The 23,556-nt window shown below is 38.0% G+C and overlaps 1 protein-coding gene across 1 annotated transcript in view; it reads right to left on the bottom strand.

Moving 5' to 3' along the window:
• Positions 1–22,330: 22,330 nt before the first annotated feature.
• Positions 22,331–23,556, bottom strand: part of CDK1 (cyclin dependent kinase 1) — a 51,413-nt gene continuing 50,187 nt past the window's right edge. Inside the window, exon 8 of the mRNA XM_010820501.4 lies at positions 22,331–23,235. Coding sequence (XP_010818803.1) covers positions 23,221–23,235 — 15 coding nt within the window. The 3' untranslated portion in view covers positions 22,331–23,220. The remainder of the gene's footprint in view (positions 23,236–23,556) is intronic.

The raw sequence follows: 23,556 nt of genomic DNA, 5'->3' as shown, positions 1-23,556 counted from the left end.
ACGCTGATGCTCACAGTAGTGAAACAGGCACTTGGACACATAGCTGGTGTGGGATGGTAAGGGGTCCAAGTTCCTTGGAAGGCATTACTGCGGCACTAGCTGAAGTAAAAATAGCATATAGGCCTTGTAATTCAAGTAATCCCATGTTCTGGGATGTATACACAGATAGATCTGCACACATAGGAGATTAATATGTGCCAATCCTTATTCCTAGCTATTTATAATATGTTTTCAATTATATAAGTATTATAGTATAATGGGGATTTAAATAAGGATATAATAACGTAAAATATTCATTACACTCTTTTAAAATTGATAGTATTATTATTGACATTATTCGTATTTACTATAGTATTATTATTTTGTTCTAATTTATATATGCAACGGTGTATTATATTATGGATTAGTTATATATAAGTATCTATTGGTATCGTTAATATATATAATTAATTTTTCATGATATGTTATTAAGTATATATTATTCTAGTTCTATATATATTCCATTACTATAGAAAAGATTTAGAAAAAGAAAAAATATCCATTAGTAAAATGATTAAATACATGAAATGAACTAATGGAATATTATATAGATGTTTTCGCAAGTGGAAAGTCCTCTACATACTGATTCGTAGATATTTAAGCACTATACAGGAAGATACATAATAATATTATACGAAGTGATTGATTTTTTATAATATGTGATCTATATTATATATCCATAATGCACAATAAATAAGTTTTTAATATATATTATATATATAGAGTAAGGCAGCTTGGAGAGAGGTTGAGCACAGACTCTGGACAGAGCACCTAAGTCAGAAGCCTGTTCTACTTCTTATATACTGTTGATCTTGGCAAGTCACTTAACCTCCTGCCTTGAATAATATCTATCAACAAATAATTAATAATACTTTCTCAATAGAGTTGGGAGTATTAAAATGATAATATGCAAATGCTAGAAACTGGGCCTGGCAACGCAGAGAAGAACATATAAGTGTTAGTTACTTTATATTCATTAAGTGAAGAACAGCAAGTTGGAGGTGTCTATATGCACATTGCAGTATGAATAAAAATGAGAGAATATTAAGAGCGCCCTATTTGGTCATTTGCTTTCTTTTGGCACAGAGCAGCACTCAAAAGATACTTATGGGAGGGAAGGGGAGTGTGTTAGACATAGATCAGTTCAGTTCAGTTCAGATCGCATCGTCGTGTCCGACCCATGAATTTGCAGCACGCCAGGCCCCTGTCATACAACTCGGAGTTTCTCAGATAAGTCATCGAGTCAGTGATGCCATGCAGCCACATCATCATCCTCTGTCGTCCCCTTCTCTTCCTGCCCCATCTAACAGCATCAAGAGCTTTCCAATGAGTTAGTTCTTTCGCATGAGGTGGCCAAGGACTGCAGTTTCAGTGTTCAGCATCATTCTTCCAAAGAACCCAGGGCGTGATCTCCTTTAGAATGGACTGGTTGGATCTCCTTGCAGTCCAAGGGACTCTCGAGAGTCTTCTCTCCAACAACACGTTAAAAGCATCAATTCTTTCAGCGCTCAGCTCTTCATAGTCGACTCTACATCCATATGACCACTGAAAAACCATATGCCTTGATAGACGGCTTTTGTGGCAAAGTAATGTCTCTGGCTTTCAAATGCTATCTAGTTTGGTCAAACTTTCTCCAAGATAGCGCTTTTAATTTGTGCTGGTAGCCATCTGCAGGATTTGGAGCCCCAAAATATAAATCTGACCTGTTCCACTGTTCCCATTATTCCCATGAAAGTGATGGGACAGAAGTGCATGATTCGTTTTCTGAATGTTTGAGCTTTTAAGCCATATGATTAGGAGAAACTTTTTAAGTGTAGATTTTGAAGTGTGTCTTCTGACTTTTTGAGGCTTGATTAATGCTATCAAAAAAAATACATTGTTTAGTTTTGTTTATGTTTTTTTTAAGGAGTTGAACGTCCGATTCATGAGAGTCTGAACTCTGGCCTCCACCATTCACTAGTTTAAAGCCTGGAACAAAATAACACTAAGTTTTGCTTCACCAAGGCTGAAGACTTCTTCTCTAATCATACCCTATCAGTATTGGATATCAGTAACATAGTCTGATGTAGCAGGCTCATGAATTATGTGTTCAGAAAGTGTAACGGCCGCTGATGTAACTGTGCTCTTCATTCTACTCTTCTTCCAGGGTGCCACTCAAAGACACTGATTCCTTTCCTCCAGCTGTGGCATTCAGAACTAGAGCCAATTATGGGGTGGAAGAGAATGCCAGACTGGGAGTGAAATTAGAGCAGAGTCAAATCCAGCTAAGCGGATTATTAACCAACAGCATGATTGAGCAGGTGGACCTCGAGTTCTTCACTTGTAAAAAAACAGAGACCATAAATGGCTGCATCTTGTAGGGTTGTTGGAGAATAAGAATGGATATTTGTGAAGCCCCAGCTTAGCCAGAGGAGGCACTGCCCATCCCCCAATGGAGGGAATTTTTGAAAAAAAAAAAAATTTGGGGTGGGGGAAGGCAAAGGGGGGGGGGTTGGAGAGGCTGGGAGAGATGGGGAATGACTTTATTCCGCAGCTTCTGCTTTCAGTGTTGTTGGTGGCCTTAACTATTGAAGGTCGATTACATAAATCTGACCTCTCAGCCTCCTGGAGGAATCCAAGAGCATTGGGTTAAGTGGTCCAATTATATTCTCAGGATGCCAATCAAGGCAGATGAGGCCCCAGTTCTCAAAAAAGTTGTACGTGGTGAAGCACAAAACAAGCAGCACAAGAGGATTAGGATCGTTGTTCTGGGTAAGCAGAGTGGATAGATACAAGTTAATTTGGGGAGCTCAGGTCATTGTTTAGGGTTGAATATGCTTTTTTCATACTGAAGAGTACTTATCCTCCATTTTTTGAAAGATTGAGGTTCAGAACATGATTTTTCATCTAAGGAGGGGGAAGGAGAGGGTCAGTTAGAAGCATTTAAATCTGTCTCAAAAGAGACACATAAAGAATGTTAACAACATGTGCTAATTATTAAGAATATACAAATAAAGAATAAATGAGAATCAATCTCACACTAGCAGAATGGGCTATCATCAAATTCCAAAACAATTAACACTGGAGAGGGTGTGGAGAGAGGGAATTCTCCCACTGTTGGTGAAATGTAAAATGGTACACCCCAATATGGAGACACATGATTTCCTCAATGTATATCCTGTGGTGGATTATTTTGAATATTTGGCAAACTAGAATATAATAGTTAAAGTTAAAAATTAAAATAAATATTAAAAAAAGAATTAAAGTAGAATTCCATAATGACGCTGCAATCCACTCTGGGCAATATCTATGACAAAACATAGTTCCGAAAGGATAACATGCATCCCCGATGGTTAACGCAAACATTTTACATGAGCAAACATGGAGTAACTAAATGCCTTGTCCTTCTACAGAGAAGGATAAGAAGAAGGTGGTACACATAATATCAATGAATGTTAATTTGGGCCCATATAAAAAAGGAGTGAAATAAGCCACTTACACGAACATGGATAAGCGAGAGACTGGGGGGTTCCAAAATAACTGGGTGAAGTAAGACTGAAAGGAAAATATTGCATGAACATCCCTTCTTTGAGGAAATCTAAAAAGACATGATAAAAATGACTTACCACAAAACCAGAAAGAGACTCACAGACTTAAGAAGACGAACTTATGATTAACAGGGTGGGTGGTTGGGGATGGATGGAGAAAAGGATAGAATTTAGGATGGAATTGTCACAAGGGCCTATAAAAGCGTGTGCGTGAAAATCGCCAGTGGTTACGTGCAGCATTGCTGGAGTAGCGTGTGGGGTGAGAAGAACTACAGGGCATAATGTATGGCGCGTCCTTTTGGCACCGTTCACGCTGAAACTATAAATCCTGTTGTTAACAAGCTATACATAAATCAAAAATAAAAAGTTAATAAATAAGAATCTGTCTCGCACTTTGCTGGGCCGTTCTCCAATGATGGAAATAGCAATTGGGCTGCAAGTTGGCTATTTCAAGTTCTGACAACCGGGAATCCACTGCTTCAATTTTAAATTAACCAAATATTGATGTGATGTCATTGCACAATATGATTCTTATGTCTGTTGGATTCTTATTTTTTAACTCCTTCCTCTTGCTGAGACCATGTGCAGCTCCAGTATATGGAGTCAGTTTTACATCCTGAAGTGAGGTCACAATTTTGGGCAAAGATGTGGTAAGCAAACCCATGTGTGTCTATAAAATAACAGTAAATCCAAAGTATCTCTTAGCTGAGCCGGATTTCCCAGGTTTTAAAATATATAATTCAAAATCATGAACTTTTGAGGAAAAAAATGCAGGAAAGTCAATAAATCTTCTCTTTTATATACACATACCGATCAGGGAAAACAGATTTTTGTAATAACTTCAGGTGGTGATGTAACAGTATTAAATAGCCCTTATAAAATTCTGCGAGTTTTCTCAGCTGTCTCTGCGCAATAAGCTCTGAGTCTCTGCAAATTCTGTCCTTCTGCCTGGAGTACCTTGTTGGCTTCCTCGATACTTACACCTAATTCACCTGAAAATTTTCTAATTTTCTTTTAGGTACAAGGGAGACAACTTTGTCTGGGAAGAGGTTTTCCTGTAATTCTAAGACTGTAGTTGCCGCTTCATGTGCTTCATCAGCTACTGGTCTTTATTGAAATGCACTTAAATAATCTTCACCTCAACTATTTAAAGTTATTTGCCCTTTGACTCTGGCAGTAATGGTTGAAAATATTAATTTCTTGTTTGGTAATGCATTATCAGGTGCTGTTTGTACTTAACCTGTTTTATCATCATGTTCTAATTTATTTTATTTTTGCACAACTGCATAGCATATGCGGAAGAAGGTGATGGCACACTCAGTACTCTTGTCTGAAAATCCCATGGACAGAGGAGCCTGGTGGCTGCCCAGTCGCATGGGGTTTCGCGAGAGTCGGACCTGCTGAGTGACTTCCTTCACTTTCCAGTTTCATGCATTGAATGGAGAATGGCAACCCACATCCATAGTGCTGGCCTGAGAATCCAGGATCGGGGAGCCTGTGGGCTGTTGTTAATGGGGTCTCACAGAGCGGCACGACTGAAGCCTAGCAGCAACAGCAGCATAGCGTATGAGATCTTGCTCTTGGACAGGGTCTAGCTCATGCCCCTGTAGTGGAAGCCCAAGCAGTCTCAATTTAGGGACCACCAGGAAGTCCAACAATTTTTTGTTTTTCTCTTACTTATTTGTAACGCATAACACCTAGTATAAATATAAAAATGGAAGATACATATGTAGCTTTAAATTTCTAGTAGCTCTATTTTTAAAAAGCATAAAGTAACAACTGCAATATTAATTTAATAATAAATTTGTTTAACCTAATAGCAGCAAAAAGATATCACTGCCACAATAATCAATGCATGATTACTAATATATATAATTGTTTTTTCCCCCGAGACATGAGCCTTCAAAACTTGGTTGTATTTTACATTTAGAGCATTATATTAATTGGTTTCTAAGTCATATTTCAGATGATGCAGATAGTTATACATGGCAGTGGCTACATATTAGACAGCACGATTTATAATAACGCCAAATTTCACAGCACACATGACCAAAAAAAAGAATAAAAATATTGCAATAACTTATGTCTACTATAGAATGCTTCCTCATCCGCTTTTTGTGAGCTCTTCAGTGGGCAGCTAGATGCTTTAGATCATGGAGCAGAAGATATGTATAATTTCATTTAAATACTAGATGTTAGTTTCATGTTTCTCAAAAGTGTGAATTCTAGACACAGAATTCCAGAACAGCTTTTCAGTTCAATCAAATTTTTATAATAGATATAGATTCATTTTGCCTTTTTCTAAGGCTGACATTTGACAAATCATGAAAAGAATGGTGTGTAAAACGCTGGCATAGATAATAACATAGTACTGCATATAGTATAGTATTAACTAACAAACACTGGTGTCCTCTGTAATCATCAATGATGCAGTGTTTGGCTTTTTCAAAAAGAGAAGTTCACTTAAAAGTCTAAGCATTAAAATGCATTTATTCCATTAATCTTTGAACCTTTAATGGAACCATCTTTAAGTTTTGTGTAAGTGGTGATGTGCATATAAGACTTCTGCGTGCACATCAGCGTTCATCGTGCTGTCCAGAAAAAGCTTTGTGCCATCTTCTGAAGCTGTGAACTGAGCTACTAGTGGCTTTTTTTCATGTAATCTACATTTGACTAAGAAATAACGAACTGACAAACCATGGCATTCAGAACGAGACTTCAATGGACATTTTGTCAAAATAAAAAAGTAACCTCATTCAGAGAAAAAACTTGCAATGTTTAACTTGCCATAAATTAAAATTTGAGCTTTCTAAATGAAAGACCAAATTTGGAAAAATTGTATCTACAATTGTGAATTCACAGCTTCTCAATATCTAACAAATTTCAGAAGAAAGTTACGGGGGATATTAACAATGTGAAAATTTTTTTGGTTGTTAATATAAGAAGTAGTCAACATAGGCAAGACAGGTATAGACTCCAGGGTGCAATTACTTCTTCTCAAATGACAGCATATAATGTTTAACAATCATGCAGGGTGACAGATCCAATCAAAAGTACAGATATAAACCTGAATTTAACTAACAGGAACAAATGTACGATGAATGTTAAGTTCACTACTGCAAATGCTTTAAGAATTAACTCATTGATTTTAGTAAGTAATCAAAGATTATCCAAATAACTGAAAGTGCTACTGAAGATAATCCTTCTTTCCCAATGTGTATATTGTTTTTTCTTTTCTCATATAGCTTTAAGCAAAAAACATCCTGTAAAAATTGAATCCAATTTTGCAAGGAGATATTGAAAATTCAGCTAGCTATTAAGCCAGACATTAAGAGGTTTTGCAAAATGATAAGAGTGACACTCTATTTATTTTAATGCTTGGGAAATATAATAGTTATTTTCATAAACTACATATTATCTCATGTTTCCTGTAATGGGTTCATTTTATATTTTAAAATGGAAATCAATATTTTTAAAATTTCTGTTTTAATTCTACTACAGTAAGTATTGGATAGAACAAATGATAATAAACAAAAGCTCTTTGAGATCTCAATAAATTTAAGAGTAAAACTATTTCTGAGATGAGAACAGAAGGTAAGAACCATACCTAGCACATTGTCCTATTATATTATACTAAAGACTATATTTTGCTTACATATTTCTTTGTTTCAATGAGATAATTATACTTCTATATTAGACTGTTAATATATTATTTTATAGTTTCACACTAATTTTACTATTATCTTAGTTATGAAGTTAACACCGCCAGTGATGGGACAAATCAACATCACTGGTGCTTCCATGTATGTACTTGAGAAAGACACAACATCATTTCTATGGGTATCTTACAAAAATGCACATCCTGGAATCTAATCATAAAGTAACATCAACGACCCATAGCATTGAACATTCTACCCAAATATTTGACTTGTAATTTATTTTTAAATATGTAATATAAAAACAAAAGCTAACAACAACAAAGCAAAACCAAGAATGGTTTCGGTTAAAACATAACCTAAAGGAGGTATGACAACGAAGTACCATCTGAATCTGCTGGTAATATTAAGTGGCAATTGGCAACTGAACAAAGTCGTGAAGAAATAATTAGTCAATAGTTTAATTCTCTGATCTTAGCTCATTGCACAGCGATTAATGTCAGAGGAATGTCTTGTTTTAGGAAATACACAGTTTAAAGGCGGAAAGGTATCATTTCATGTATATTGATCAATGGTTCAGAGAAAATATGAGAGGGTGAAGAGAAAAGAGAAACATGGTAACAATTTGGAATTTGGGGAAAAGGAAAGTAGAAATTCCTTGCCTATTTTTTGTCATGCTAGGGTCAGATGGTAAAGAATCTGCCTGCAAGATGGAAGCCTGGTTCGATTCCTGGTCAGGAGAATCCTGGAGAAGAAATGGCAACACCCTCAGTATTCTGGCCTGAGAATCCCATGGGACAGAGGAGTCCTGGCGGAATATATATAGTCCATGGGGGTGTAAAGAGTCAAACACGAAGAACTAACACATAACACATGGTTGTCGTTAATCACTCAGTCGTGGTCTGAACTCGCAAGCCATGGACATAGCATGCAGACTTCCCTGCCTTCATCATCTCCAAGCAGCTTGCTCAAATCAAGTCCAAATAGGTGGGTGATGCCCATCCATACCATCCTCTCGTCAGTGTCCCTTTCTCCTCCTGCCTTAATCTTTCCCGAGCAATCAAGGTGTCTTTTCCAATGAGTTCTTCACATCAGGTGGCAGAATTAAGCTTCATGCTTCCAATAAATATATTTCGGACTGAAATTTTTCTTAGGATGAATGGTTTTAGACTCCTTGTTTGTTCAGGGACTCTGCAAGAGTCCTCTCTACACCAAGTTCAAAAGCAATCAATTCTTTTGGGTGCTTAACTGGAAGAAACACAAGCTGGAATCAAGAATTGTGGGAAATATCAATAACCTCAGATATACCAGAACTCAACCCTTATGCAGAAAGAAAGAGAAACTAAAAAGTCTCTTGTGAAAGTGAAAGTGGAGAGTGAAAAAGTGGCTAAGCTCACACTTCAGAAAACGAAGATCAATGGATCGGGGTCCCATCACTTCGTGAAAATAGATGGGAAACAGTGGAAACACGTGTCAGACTTATTTTCTGGGTCCAAAATCACTGCAGATGGTGACTGTCAAGCACGAATTAAAGACGCTTACTCCGTGGAAGAAAGTTGATGTTTAACTAGATAGCATACTGCACAGCAGAAACATACTTTGGCCACAAAGGTTGTCTAGTATAGCTATGGTTTTTCCTGTTGGTCCATGTTATGACGATTGTGAGAGTTGACTCGTGAAGCAGGTGAGCGCCCGAAGAATGATGCTTTTGAACTGTGGTGTTGGAGAAAAGACGACCTGAGAGCCCTTGGACTGCAAGGAGATCAACCCATCCATTCGAAGAAGATCAGCCTGGGGATTTTCTTTGGACGGAAGTGATGCTGAAGACTGAATACTCAGTAACTTTGGCCACCTCAAATGCGAAGGTTGACTCATTGGACATAGGACTCTGATGGCTTGGAGAGAGATGAGGGCAGGAGGAGAAGGGGACGACAGAGGGATAGATGCTGGATGGCATCACTGGACTCGATGAACTTGATCTGTAGTTGAACTCCAGAGTTTTGTGGATGGACAGGGAGGGGCTGGCGTGCTGCGATTCATGGGGTCGCAAAGAGTCAGACACGACTGACACCGAACTGACTGAACTGAACAGCCTTACTTATGTCAGCTTAGTTCACTTTTTGTAGTGACCAAAATTATGTCAAAACAAGGAGTTAAAACGGAAAAAGGGTTACTCAACAAATACACGAGTGGTCATTTTCTAGATACTCCCACTTTTTTAGTTTCTGGAATTTAGATGTAAGAAGGATTTATGAAGGAACATCTTACGATAACAGAGCAGCTGCAGTAGCTATGGGGTGGAGTTAGGGAGAAGGAGGGATGGGAGTTTGTGGATGCAATGCAAATAGTATATTGGCCTGGATAACGACAAGGTCATGAACTGTCTAGGCACAGGAACATATTCATATCCTGTGATAAATGAATGCGAACATAATATGAAAAGAATATAATATAGATAATATATAAGAGTCATTTTGCTCATTCAGCAGAAATTAAACTTGCAAATCGAATATATTCCATAAAACTTTTAAAAAACAACAAAAATCAAAAAAGCTCTTAATGATTATTATAATCTTATTTGCGTTTCAACAATGTGTGCTAGAAAGTACCTCCCAAATTTTACCTCCTTTTGTCCATTTTTCTAAAAGGGCCTTTGGCATCAGAATTGAGGTTTCTTACATGAACTGCAAATCATTTTTCTCCCTACTTATGGTGGAGGGAAAGAAGGATAGTTTGCCACTTTAACACAAATGAAGGATAAGAGTAATTAGAAAATTATCTTGAAATAACTAGAAAGGCGATTGAGTCCCATGTTTAGCTTCGGCCATTCAGGATTAGGTCACATGCTTGGGAGGGAACTTAATCCCTCAGCGGCCTGGACAGCAGCCCAGTGGTGGGACCGAGGGAAATCGTGAAATCTTCGTTCACTCCTGCTGGTACTGAAAGTGCATCTTTGTGGGCTTGACTGGCTCTAGGGTTGAAAAGATGAGTCTAGCCGTTCTAGATTGGCCTGAAACGTGTGTGGTTAAGAGTCTAGCCCAAAGGATATTTAGGAGAGCAGATTCTTGGGAATGGCAGAGGATTTTTTCTTTAAACAACATACTCTCTCGGTCTTTTCTTAATTCATTCTGCACAGGTTGCTCGCGACACCTCTTAGTGGCCCGAGGAGATAGTCACGGCAGGAGAGCCTTTGTGTTTCTGACGTGGCTTCCCTGTTCAGACAAGAGTCATGGAGACTCTGGTTTCTTTGTTTTAAGAGGAAGAGCCTTAATAAATTAGTTAATTTCAACCTTAGTATGAAGGATGTTAAAATCTAGAGGTTAAAGAAAAATGTCTGGGGACAGCAAATTAAAGGGTACCCAGGACAGAACAGCACGACTGACTGCTGTCCCTAGCCTTACCATGCAATTGAAGAGGAGCCCACTGCTTCCCACAGTGATGCAGGAGAATCTCCAAGCCATACTAGAAAAATACAGAGCCCTTATCTCCTTAATCATTTTAGGGCCTGCAGAGTCCTGCACACTCTTCCTATTGTTTTTCCCAGGTGTTGCATGGTCTCCCAACCAATGGCTTTAGTGTAGAGCCAAGCAGAACCTCTGACATGAGATTGGTTCATTCCCATGTAATCCTGTTTCACAATCCTGTGTCAGAGGTAGAATGTAACCTCTACAAAGGCTGCTATTTCTGTTTTGCCTGTTTCCCAACACACGTCAAGGATACGTATAGTTTAGATTCCCGATGACTGACCTAGACGAATTCATCCACAACTTGGTAGCCTAAGCGCATAAAATTATTCGTGGTTACCTTTCCTGGAGCCAGAAGTCTAAAGATCAATTTCACTGAGCAAAGTTCAAGGTTTTTGGCAAAGGCACCTCCTTCCAGGGTGTATCGGGACAATTCAGCTTTTTTCTTACAGTCTCTGGTGGCTGGTGCAGGTCCTTGAGCTTGCGACTCTAAAATATCCAATCTTCAAAGGCCATCTTTAAGTCTCATCTGTTTCTCATAAGAAATACTTGTGATGACATTCAGACCCACCAGTCCCTTCGAAGAGGAAAAATTGAGATTCTGGACATTAAGTGATGGCCTGGTCAGACAAGGTAGGCGTCGCAGAACAGGGTTAACCCAGGCAGTCTGACCAAGGGCCAGCCTCCACCACCCTGTCCAGGAGTCTGAGGTCACCTTCTGTGCTTTATAGTTCCGGCTTTACAGTTAAACCCAATCAACTATCCTAGTCTATTCAAGACGCAGTGATAACAGGAGATCCTTAGGGTCGGTCTTATTCTCCAGGAATATATCATTTCATGTCGGAAAGAGAAAAGGCATTGAAGTCAGAGTGGCTACGCTTGGTGCGGAAAGTGATCTAAAGAGCGGAGAGGGCTTCTGGGAGCCCTGGTAATCGTTCGTTTCTTGCCTGGTGCTGGCTACAATAGGTGTGTGAAACTGTTGGAAAAGTTGATCACTGTAACACTGTAGACTTACGCACTGTTGTGTCAGGTTGCTATATTTTGAAAAAGACCAAATGAGGGCATAAAGTCAGGGCTCTAGGAAATGTCAAGAGAGGCCATAGGCAGTCTCTCCCTACAGCTGCTGGAGCTATCAGGCATCCTTAGCTTCCTCACTAAACTAACCTGACTAATAAAGGGCTGTGAGGTAGAGGAAGGAAGTAGAGGATTTCCAGGGCTTTCCTATCAACATCCAAAGGTCAGCAGCCACCTCAAATTCAGTTGTTAAAAGCAGAAATGAAGCAGACTTTTTAAGTAACATTAAAATGTGCCAATAGAGGATTAAACTCCTCTCCCCAAAAGAAATCGTTTTAATATTGAGGACATAAACTTTGAAAATTAGCTAACAATTTTGATCCCTTTTGACTGCATGACTTTTCAGATAGCTTTATATGTAACTAGAATTAAGAACTTCCCTGGGTCAGGAAGATACCCTAGAGTAGGCATGGCAACCACTCCAGTATTCTTGCATGGAAAACTCCATGACAGCAAGGGCCTGGGGGCTACAGTCCATGGTGTCACAGAAAGAGTATGGAATAAACGACCGAGTACTGAGTACACATTGCACTGCACTGTTCAGTCTCTCCAGTGTGTCATCTTTTGTGACACCATGGCTGCAGCACGCCAGCTCCCTGTCCATCACAATCCTGAGCTTGCCAAAACTCATGTCCAATCAAGTCCAGGGATGCCATCCAACCATCTCATCTCTGTCATCCCTTCTCTCCCACTCAATCTTTCCCAGATCAGGGTATTTTCCAGTGGTCATTTCTTCATATCCAGGATGGCCAAAATATTGGAGTTTCAGTTCAGCTCAGTCCTTCCAAGTGACTATTCATGGACTGTTTCCTTTAGGAATGGATGGTTTGGATCTCCTCTGCAAATCATGGACTCTATCACTGCCACAGTTAAAAGCAATCAATTCTTTGTCTCTTGTCACTCAGCTTTCTTTATATTTGAGAGTCCAACTCTACATCTCATACATTATAGGGAAAACATAGTTGAAGACATACCTTTGTTGGCAAAGTAATGTCTCTGTCTTTTTAATATGCTGTCTAGGCTTGGTCATAGCTTTTCTTCAAGGAGCAAGCGTCTTTTAATTTCATGGCTACGTCACCACCTGCAAGTGACTTTGGAGCCAAGGAAATAAAGTCTGTCACTGTTTTCATTGTTTTCCATCTATTTGCATGAAGTGTGGACCGGATGCCATATCTAAGTTTTGATATTGAGTTTAAGGCCAACTGTTTCACTCTCCTCTTTCACTTTCATCTAAGAGGATCTTTATCCCTTGTGCACATGAAGATGGGAGATTATTTTGGCTTTTTTCATCAGACTTATTTTATCATGGAATCTTTATTTGTATCTTATCATTTCATGATAATGTTCTAAAGGGACAATTTTGGGAAGTTCTATTGTGAAATCCTAATCATAGATCCAGTTCACCAGAGAATTGTGCAACTGATGTTCAAAGTATTCCTAGGCCGTCTAGGTTACTCCTCTGTCCCCTCCACAAGCAAAAGTGTTTCGCTTCAAGTGACAAATAAAATATCCATAACCTAATGTCTGGATAAATGATGGGGGCAGAAGAAGCTGGAGGTCAGAGAAAAGAAGGTCTGGAGTGCAAAAAGGAGAAAGAATATACAAATGACTTGAGCTCTCAGATATCTGACAGAGTCATAAGAGTGTTTTGTAACAAAATGATATTTACTGATGAAAGATGCAGGGTGTTCTCCTCATGTAAAAAACAAACAAAAAGAGTGACTCTGGACTCAAGGAACAATGGAACTGAAACCTACTGGAAACCTGATCACCAAGCGCTTCTCTCATCAGTGTCCTCAGATCCTTCATCATCTCTCTCTCTCTCTTATGACTTCTGATTTTGCTTCCTGGCTGGCAAGATGGAAAGATATGGTGACCAAGCATTTCCAGAGTTTGTCTGTCATTGTCCAGTCATTAGAAGGGTCACGACTTAATCCAAATTTCTAAGAAAGAAAGATTGGTCGGCTTGCTAGCATGTTGAAACACGGGTGGGCACAAAAGCAGTCAACATGACATGGCTGGGGGTATAGGGTACAGTATGGATTGCCATATAACAGGTGGCGAGCTGGGCAGACCACTAAAGATGGCTGTTCAGAATACAAGTGTGGTTCTGTGTACAGCTGGTTTTTCAAAGCACTTTCTCGCTTTCTATAAATATAACAGGATTTTCTTTTAAATTAATTGTTCCGTTCTTTTCAGAATCAGATCCAAAGCAGTGGCTCTTCTCGTGACCTGTAGTGTGTCCTACAAATGGAGGGGATCTACAGTCGCTGCTATGCCATTCTGAAAATCATTTTCATACCCAGAAATGAAGAGATTGCAATTTGTTTTAAATGATTTGGTTTTTTCCTCTAAAATCTGAGTTCAATGGAGGAATTTGGTTATTAACAAATAATTTGTTTGAGAACTGTTATTAAGCTTCACTGGGCAGAATTTCAGTTGTTCATAACTACTTAAATCTCCATATTAATGCCAATCCGTTTCGAAAATGGATTGACTTCAAGAATACTTTTTCTCTTGCTTTGGAGATTTTTGCATCATTTGCCCAAATGGGTTTTATTTTCCTTTAATTATACAGTATAGAATAAAATGTGGACTTCTTGGGAGTTAACAGTTCAAAGCCTGTGCAGATTTTTGAAAGCCTTTTCATTATTGTGTTGGTTTCAAAAAAATTTTTTTTTATTAGCCTGGCAGGCGCCAGAAAAAAGAAAAATTCCATTTGGCAATAGAACTGTAAGATTTTCTTCGTTGTTCTTTTCCCACCCCAGCAGCTACAGGATGTATTAGATTAAAGATGCCATAGTGACATCTTGGTGGTCATCTTGCCAAGACACATAGCAAAAAAGTGGTGATGACAGAAAGTGATCTAGTTCATTCTCACAAGATTTTTGATTTATGTTGTTTGTTTTAATTTACTATTTGGCATGAAATACTCTAGAGTTTCCAGTTGTTTGCTCTCGGGAACTACTCAATTTACCCCATAAGAAAGGATAAACATGCTGTGTTGGAAAGGAAAAGAAGGACATAACCTCTTGCTTGCCTTTTTGTTGACTCTCTCATGAACAGTATTACACAAGCTACTCAGTAATTACTCTGAAAATACTGTCAAATCTATTTCCAAAAAATGAGACGAGAAACAGTATTCTAAACGAGCTCTCATCTCTTTCTAATTATATAGCTTTCAGCAACTAATCAGATTGTTCATTAGCTTGTTAGTATTTAAGATGAATGTATGAAATTAATAACCTCCAACTGTTATTTCTCACCCAAACTAGTGTCAATGAGATGAAAAACCTGCTTGCATAATTCTTGACTTTTTAAAAAATAATATAGCAAATAATATACAATAAAAAATTATTACTGGAAGCTTTGTAAATTACAAAAGAACCATGATATAGTGTAAAAAAGCAAAACAGGAAGTTATATATCAGTCTTGATCCTATATCACATCAGTGGGAAATTCTGTAGAAGTGTACATCTACACAATATGGAGGCAAATGTCAGTAAGGTCTATGTGGAGAAGGTGTAGACACAGAAATAGCCAGAAAAAACACATATACTCAATAAGGCATTTTCTGTTTTCATGATACTATTGTTGTTTGTTGTTCGGTGCTAAGTTTGTGTCAAATCTTTGAGGCGTATGACGCAGCAAGACAGGCTTCTCTGTCCTCCAATATCTCCGGCGTCTTTGTTCAAAATATTATGTCATTGAGTTCACATCTGCTGAAGCCTACTTGCAGGTTTTGAAGGCATTACTTGCTACCATGTGAAATGAGTGAGATTGTATATATAAGTTGAACGTTCTTTGACATTGCCCTTCTTTGGATTGGAACAAAAACTGGTTTTTTCCAGTTCTGTGTGCAAAAAAAATATATAATTACAAATTTTTCCTCCAACACAGATATATTACAAGCATGTTATAAAAATAGTGATAGGCTTCGCTGAGAGTTCGCCGGTTTGTTGCTGTCAACAGTGCTTGAACCAAGCGGCTGTCATCCCCCGCCCCTGCGGCCACTCAGTAGCCAGCCCCTCACCGGGCCGACAGGGCCCCTCCACGCTGCCCACGTGCCTGCGGCCACTCCAGCAACGGCAGCCGCCGCCGGCCACCGCGCCTCTTCTCAGCCACCGCCCGACAACCGCATCCCTTTGCAGTGCCCAGAGACCACAGACTTGGAGGCCTCCATCAGCTGCCAGATCAACTGGCTTACACTCTGTGTCTGCCTGCCCAAAAACTATTTTTAGACACACGATGATTGCTTTGAAGAACTTGCATAAAATAACATCTCAGTGAGGAGAAGGGAACAACTGAGAAACCGATGAAAACATGCAGAACAACGAGGTGGACCGAATCTTCCTTCAGGATATCAAGAACCAGACCGCCATGACTGGGAAATGGGCTGAATGTCAACGGATGTTGGGCTGTGCTTGGCAAGGAAGTGTGAATCAGAAAGAATACTGCACAAACTGGCCACTGAAAAAAATGACCCAGCTGTGTAATTTTCAACTGAGACTTATTACCTGAATGAAGCAAATAAAAGAATTTGGGTACCAATAATCCATTGACCAAGATGTGGGCCTGGGATCTGGCATACGCAGAGTACAAAAACCCTTGAGAACATAGAGTAAGCCCCAGGCTGCCTTCCATAGCCCAGGGTGAACATTCCCTGGCACCCATAGGCAAAGTGCGGTGCATATTGGGTTAAACCTTACCTTTCTATAAGTTTGTACCAAACCTTACTTAATTCTTTCTTTAGCCATTCCTTCAAATAAAGTATTTGGTACACCCAAATAAAAAATAAAAAATAAAACTTAGTGATATAAAAATATATAGTGCTGATGACATGAACAGATTGAGAGACCAAGAAAAAGAATAAAGTCCCAGAAGAGACTAAGAATACATGGGAATTTAGTATGTGATAAATTTAGTATATCTGAATTCCTCTTTTCTCATTAGCTTTATATTTATCTCCATATAGAACTACTCCAAATTTCCTATATATGCCTTTCTATTTTATATTGGGTTGAACAAAAAAAATTCACTTTTCCTTGTGGAAAAACCTGAACCCAGTATCGCCATGGTTTTGGTCAAAATGCAAAATAGCCTCCCAGTTCTCACCCGTTCTTTCTCCCTCCTCTGATTCTCTCTCTGCCTCTGCAAAGCAAGGTGTAGTCACACAATTTCACTCCCAAGTATACACACCTGAATGTTTATAGCAGCTTGATTCATGGTAGCCAAAAAGTGAAAACAAATTTCTACATAGGCTGATAAACAGATCAACTAAATGGGAAATGCCCATGCAATGGAGTATTACTTGGTACTAAAAAGGAATGAAATACTAACACATGCTACAACATGGATGAATCTTGGAAACACTACACAAAGCAAAAGAAGCCATATACAAATACTGTAAGATTTCATTTACATTAAATAGTCAGAATAGGCAAACCTATAGCGATAGAAAGCATATTAGTGACTGCATAGGGATGGAAAAGTTGGGGGAAATAGAAAGTAACTGCTAATATTTACAGAATTTGGGGTAAGGTAACAAAAAGATTCTAAAATTGATTGCAGTGATGGTTGCATATCTCTATGAGTATACTAAAAGCCATTGAATTGTGTAGTTTAAATGAGTGAATTGTGTGGTATATAAACTGTCTCTCAATAAAGTTGTTATTAAAAAACTCACAGAAGGATAAATTAGGAGTTTGGAATTAACATATACACACTACTGTATAAAAAACAGATAATTAACAAGAACTTACTATATAGCACAGGGAACTCTACTCAATACTCTGATAACTTATACGGGAAAAGAATCTGAAAAAGAACAGATATGTGCATGTTGCTGTTGTGGCTAAGTCATGTCTGACTCTTTAGTGACCCCATGGATTGTAGCCCACCAGGCTCCTCTGTCCATGGAATTTTTCAGGCAAGAATACTGGAGTGAGTTGCCATTTCCTTCCCCAGGGACTGAACCCCTGCATCTCCTGCATTGGCAGGCAGATCTTTACCACTGAGCCACAGGAAAGCCCAGGTATATGGAGATGGATAATTAAATCACTTAGCTATATACCTGAAAATAAAAACAACATTGTAAATCAACTATCCTCCAATATAAAATAAAAACTTTTTAAAATAAGACAGTGTTCAAGGAAACTCCAACATTCCCTGAACAGTCTGTAACTCCATCCTCTGATTACCTCTATCCCTGGCACATGAATTTTTATCACTAATTTATAACAACTAAGAGCTGTCATTTTTCCAGTTTCATAGCCCAATATCTTATTAGTATTTCTAATAAATTCAAGATAAGTATATTATCATATGACTTTGCAATTAGACACATTTTTCAGTGCTATGTCATTCAGTAGAACTGTTTCTTAAAGACAGAAGCTACACATATGTGTCTCACTATGTGTCTCACATATGTGATCAAGTGGAATTTTTTTTTGTTTGGTCCAAAGTCACAATGTTCTTAAAAAGCTTTAAATTAGTTGATGACATTTAAAAAATCTGGATATTTTATATAAAAATACATTTTGCTAACTTATCTTACAGAAATTCATAGAGCCTAATTATGAGATTTGACCAAAGCCTTTAAATCTGGAGAGCCCTCTCCAACTTGCCACCGTCTTTACCCCTCCTTAATGTCCATATTTATCTCACTTTACTAATTAATGCTACCTGCATAAGGTATCATAATGAATTTATAAACAACTACCACTGGGCAAGACTTTGCATTCCTTCTATTCATCTTTGCATTCCTGTGGTGCCTGAACAGTACCTGATAAGTAGCATGGGCACAATAAATACCCTGAATTGTTACCTCTCTAACATTATACGTGAGTGGTATTCTAGAGCATGTTTCTGCCACCTCCTCTGCTCTTTTTTCTTCATTTTACCAGCTAATAAATCTCAGAGCACCGCCTTGCATTGGACTCTGGTTGAAATCAGTTCAACCAAGTTCAAATCCTAGCCTTCCAGGGAAACAAAGGGAAGTAAGATCTTACTCACAAAACCATCAGCAAATAGTACCAAACACTATTAAAATGCAAGCATGCTATACAGATTATAGAGATGGATTTCTCTGCCCCCATCCCAAATAGATTCAAGCTGAATAAGCTTTAGAAAAAGCTTATATATGAACTCTTAAGATCTTCCTAACTGATTACCCAACAAAGACTGGAATGGTCCAGTCTGAAATTGATATATGAATTTTCTAGGAGGGTATATTTTGCCAAGGAATTTAACAGCATAAACAAAACTTATAGGAGTTTGTTTAACCTACTTATCAGGAAAGAAAAAAAAATTAAAGGCTTATTAACGCTATTATTGTTTATATGCAAAATTATACTGACTAAAACGAATCTTCAGTTACTTAAAATACTTCCAAAAAGACCCGTGAAGCATTTATTAGCACCTGGTACTGACTACAGTGACAATATACTGAACTCTGAGTCAAGCTTTCACTGGCTCACTGGTGGTGCAGAAAAGTAGCCCACTTTTATACACAGATTATATTAATCATATACATATATTGAAGTGCAATTAGTCATGTATGTACTATACATAAATATAAGCTAAATCTTTCATCTGCTAATAATGTAATAATGCTTTATTTATCTTTCTAATTTTTATTCATCCTCACAGAAAATTAGAAGAAAAAAATATTAAATTTTTAATAATACCAACAACCCAAAGACTAATATTTAATATTTTAGTATCTTTCTTATAGTCTTATTTTTATTTTTGCATAATTTTAATCATAAATTGCTTTTGCACATTGCTTCCGATTCCAAATTATAACTCAAAATTTTTAATGGCTGCTTAATACTTCATTGTGTGTATGTATCCAGATTTATAATAACTATTTCCCTATTATTGAACATTTAAGTTATATCTTGTTTTTCAGATTTATTAAGAATGCTGCAATTATTGTTCAGTAAAAAATGTTTTTCATTTTCAAGTTATGTCCTGAGACTAAATCCCCCCAAAGTAGAATTACATTGTTAGCATCTTCATTTGTATTTACCTAAGTTCCATGAAGGTTGGATTGATTTCCCTTCCTACCAATTGTGTAGTTCACCAATCCTTTCTCGGCGAAGACTGTTTTCTTCTGGAGTCTTCTCAATTGTGATGGATAGGGCTGGCTGCAGACAATCTGCAGAAGTCAGAGAAGAATGTCCTTGGTGCCACATCATTTGCTTTTCACCCCTGTTCATGCAGCCACCTTGATCCATTTCTGTGCTGCTCCCTGTGTGCCCCCTCGCCTTCAGGCCTATAGTGCCTCTGCTTCTGCGCCTGATTTCCAGTAGGGAGTTAATTGCTAGAGCCACTTTTTTTTTTTTTAATCTAGAAATACATACAAGGAAGGTATGCTCATCTTAAAGAAGATCTGCATCTGCTACAAGGAGCTACAAGGCTGATGGAAAGATCTTTTGGGTATCCAGGAACTTCCTGGGCCCTTGAATCTGACCTTGCAGAGGCTGCTCGTCTATTTTGAAAAGAATTGTTTTGGAGGAAAAAGAAAGAAAGAAAGAAACTGGTTTAGTTTCAATGACTTTTATGTATTTGTCCTGGTTGTAAAAGTAATAATATGCTCCCTATTAAAATCTGAAAAATGCTATCTCCAAAAGAATTAAGAAAAAAACCAAAAAAACCAAAATCACCAGGATTGCATCACCAGCTCAGTACATTTAGTTAGAAGCCTCTGTACCCGCATCTTGTGCCCCGTGGCATCTGCAGCCCAAGGGAGAAGCTAGGTCCTGCCCGTTCCTTTTTGATCAGCTCCCAGAAATTTGTACTTAACCAGGTCTCCAGAATTGGAACCAGAAATGGTGGTTTTATCTCATCTTAGCTCAGAGGGCTTTTGAAAGCTCGGACTAGCAGTTTCTCTCCCTTGTCACTTAGAGGATAGCATGCTTCCTGTCTGTGTTCCAAATCCAGTGGCGTTTCCTGGAATTCAATTGCCTTCCTCTCTCTGCAGAGGAAGTGAACAGCTTAGAAACCTAGGCTGTCCAGAAAGGGAACTCAATTATTGGCATAAACATCCTTATACTGCTTCCCATGAGTGTAATTATCAAATACCTTCCGTTTTTGCTTCTTATTTTAGTACTTCTTGTCAGACATTTGACTCAGGTTAACTTTCTGACCCTTTCTTTTCTTTAATTTTTATTGGAGTATAGTTGTTTAACAATGGTGTGTTAGTTTCTGCTGTACAGCAAGGGAATCAGTTTATATACATACATGTATCCACTCTTTCTAAGATTCTTTCCCATATAGGTCACTGCAGAATATTGAGAAGTATTCACTGTGCTATACAGTAGGTTCTCATTAGTTATCTATTTTATATATATATTTTATATATAGCAGTGTGCATATGTCAATCTCAACCTTTCTGACCTTTTCGTTTGTGACTTAGTTTTCTTGGACTCAAGCTTCCAAAGTAATTTGTCCTTGGAGACAGTATGGTGCAGTGGTTAAGGTGGCTCTATTGACAGCACGCTGAGTGCCACCGTAGTGAAACAGGCACTTGGCACATAGCTGGTGGGGATGGTAAGGGGTCCAAGTTCCTTGGAAGGCATTCTGGCACTAGCTGCAAAGTAAAAAATGCATATAGCCTTCAATTCAGTAATCCATTTCTGGGAATGTATCCCACAGATAGATCTGCACACATAGGAAATTAATATGTGCCCAATCCTTATTCTAGCATTTATATTATTATGTTATTCATTATAATCATATATTATAGTATAATGGTATATTTTAAATAAGGATCATAATAATGTAAATATATATTATTACACTCTTTTAATTGATACTATTATTATTGACATTATTGATATTTACTATAGTATTTATTATTTTGTTATAATTATATATGACAACGGTGTATTATATTATGGTATGTTATATATAAGTATCTATTGGTATGTTAATATAAGTATAATTTAATTATATTATGATATGTTATATATAAGTATATATTATTCTAGTCTATATTATTATTCTTACTATAGCAAAAGATTTAGAAATAACCAAAATATCCATTAGTAAAAGACTGATTAAATAATGACATGAACATAATGGAATATTATATAGATGTTTCAGAAGTGAGAAAGTCCTCTACATACTGATATAGTAGATATTTAACACTATACAGAAGATACATAATTCATATTATACGAAAGTGAATTGATTTTTTATAATATGTGATCTATATTATATATTCATAATGCACAATAAATAAGTTTTTTATATATATATATATATATGAGTAAGGCAGCTTGGAGAGAGGTTAAGAGCACAGACTCTGGAGCCAGACTACCTAAGTCAGAAGCCTGTCTCTACCTCTTTCTATCTGTGTGATCTTGGGCAAGTCACTTAACCTCTCTGTGCCTTGACATAATCATCTATCAAACAAATAATAATAATACTTATCTCATAGAGTTGGTGAGAGTATTAAATGAGTTAATATGCACAAATGCTTAGAACTGGGCCTGGCACACAGCAGAGAAGAACCATATAAGTGTTAGTTACTTTTATTATTCCATTAAGTGAAAACAGCAAAGTTTGGAGGTGTATAATATGCTACATTTAGCATATGATAAAGAAATGAGAGAATATAAGAGGCCCTATTTGCATTTGCTTTTCTTTGCACAGAGCAGCATCAGAAAGATACTTATGGGAGGAAGGGGAGTGGTGTTAGACATAGATCAGTTCAGTTCAGTTCAGTCGCTCAGTCGTGTCCGACCCCATGAATTGCAGCACGCCAGGCCTCCCTGTCCATCACCAACTCCCGGAGTTCACTCAGACTCAAGTCCATCGAGTCAGTGATGCCATCCAGCCATCTCATCCTCTGTCGTCCCCTTCTCTTCCTGCCCCCAATCCCTCCCAGCATCAGAGTCTTTTCCAATGAGTCAGTTCTTCGCATGAGGTGGCCCAAGGACTGCAGTTTCAGCTTCAGCATCATTCCTTCCAAAGAAATCCCAGGGCTGATCTCCTTTAGAATGGACTGGTTGGATCTCCTTGCAGTCCAAGGGACTCTCGAGAGTCTTCTCCAACACCACAGTTCAAAAGCATCAATTCTTCAGCGCTCAGCTTTCTTCACAGTCCAACTCTCACATCCATATGACCACTGGAAAAACCATAGCCTTGACTAGACGGACCTTTGTTGGCAAAGTAATGTCTCTGCTTTCAAAATGCTATCTAGGTTGGTCATAACTTTTCTTCCAAGGAGTAAGCGTCTTTAATTTTGTGGCTGTAGTCACCATCTGCAGTGATTTTGGAGCCCCCAAAAATAAAAATCTGACACTGTTTCCACTGTTTCCCCATCTATTTCCATGAAGTGATGGGACCAGATGCCATGATCTTCGTTTTCTGAATGTTGAGCTTTAAGCCATAGATAGGAGAAACTTTTTAAGTGTAGATCTTTGAATGTTCTTCTGACTTTTTGAGGCTCATGGATTCAATGCCTATTCAAAAAAAAATACATTGTTAGTTTTTGTTTTGTTTTTTTTTTAAGGAGTATGAACCTCAGATTCATGAGAGTCTGAACTCTGGCTCCACCACTCACTAGTTCTAAAGCCTGGAACAAAATTACAAAAGTTATGACTTCACCAAGGCTGAGACTTCTTTCTCCATAAAAATCATACCCATCAGTAATTGAGATATACCAGTAACATGTCTGATGTAAGGCAGGCTCATGATATGTGTTCAGAAAGTGTTAAAGGCCCTGATTACACTTGCTCTTCACTTCTACTTTCTTCCAGGTGCCCTCAAAGACACTGATTCTT

The sequence above is a fragment of the Bos taurus genome, chromosome 28 (assembly GCF_002263795.3).
Source record: "Bos taurus isolate L1 Dominette 01449 registration number 42190680 breed Hereford chromosome 28, ARS-UCD2.0, whole genome shotgun sequence".
Lineage (NCBI taxonomy): Eukaryota > Metazoa > Chordata > Mammalia > Artiodactyla > Bovidae > Bos > Bos taurus.
Note: the sequence above shows the minus strand (reverse complement) of the source record. Positions and strands in the feature narration are given on the sequence as shown.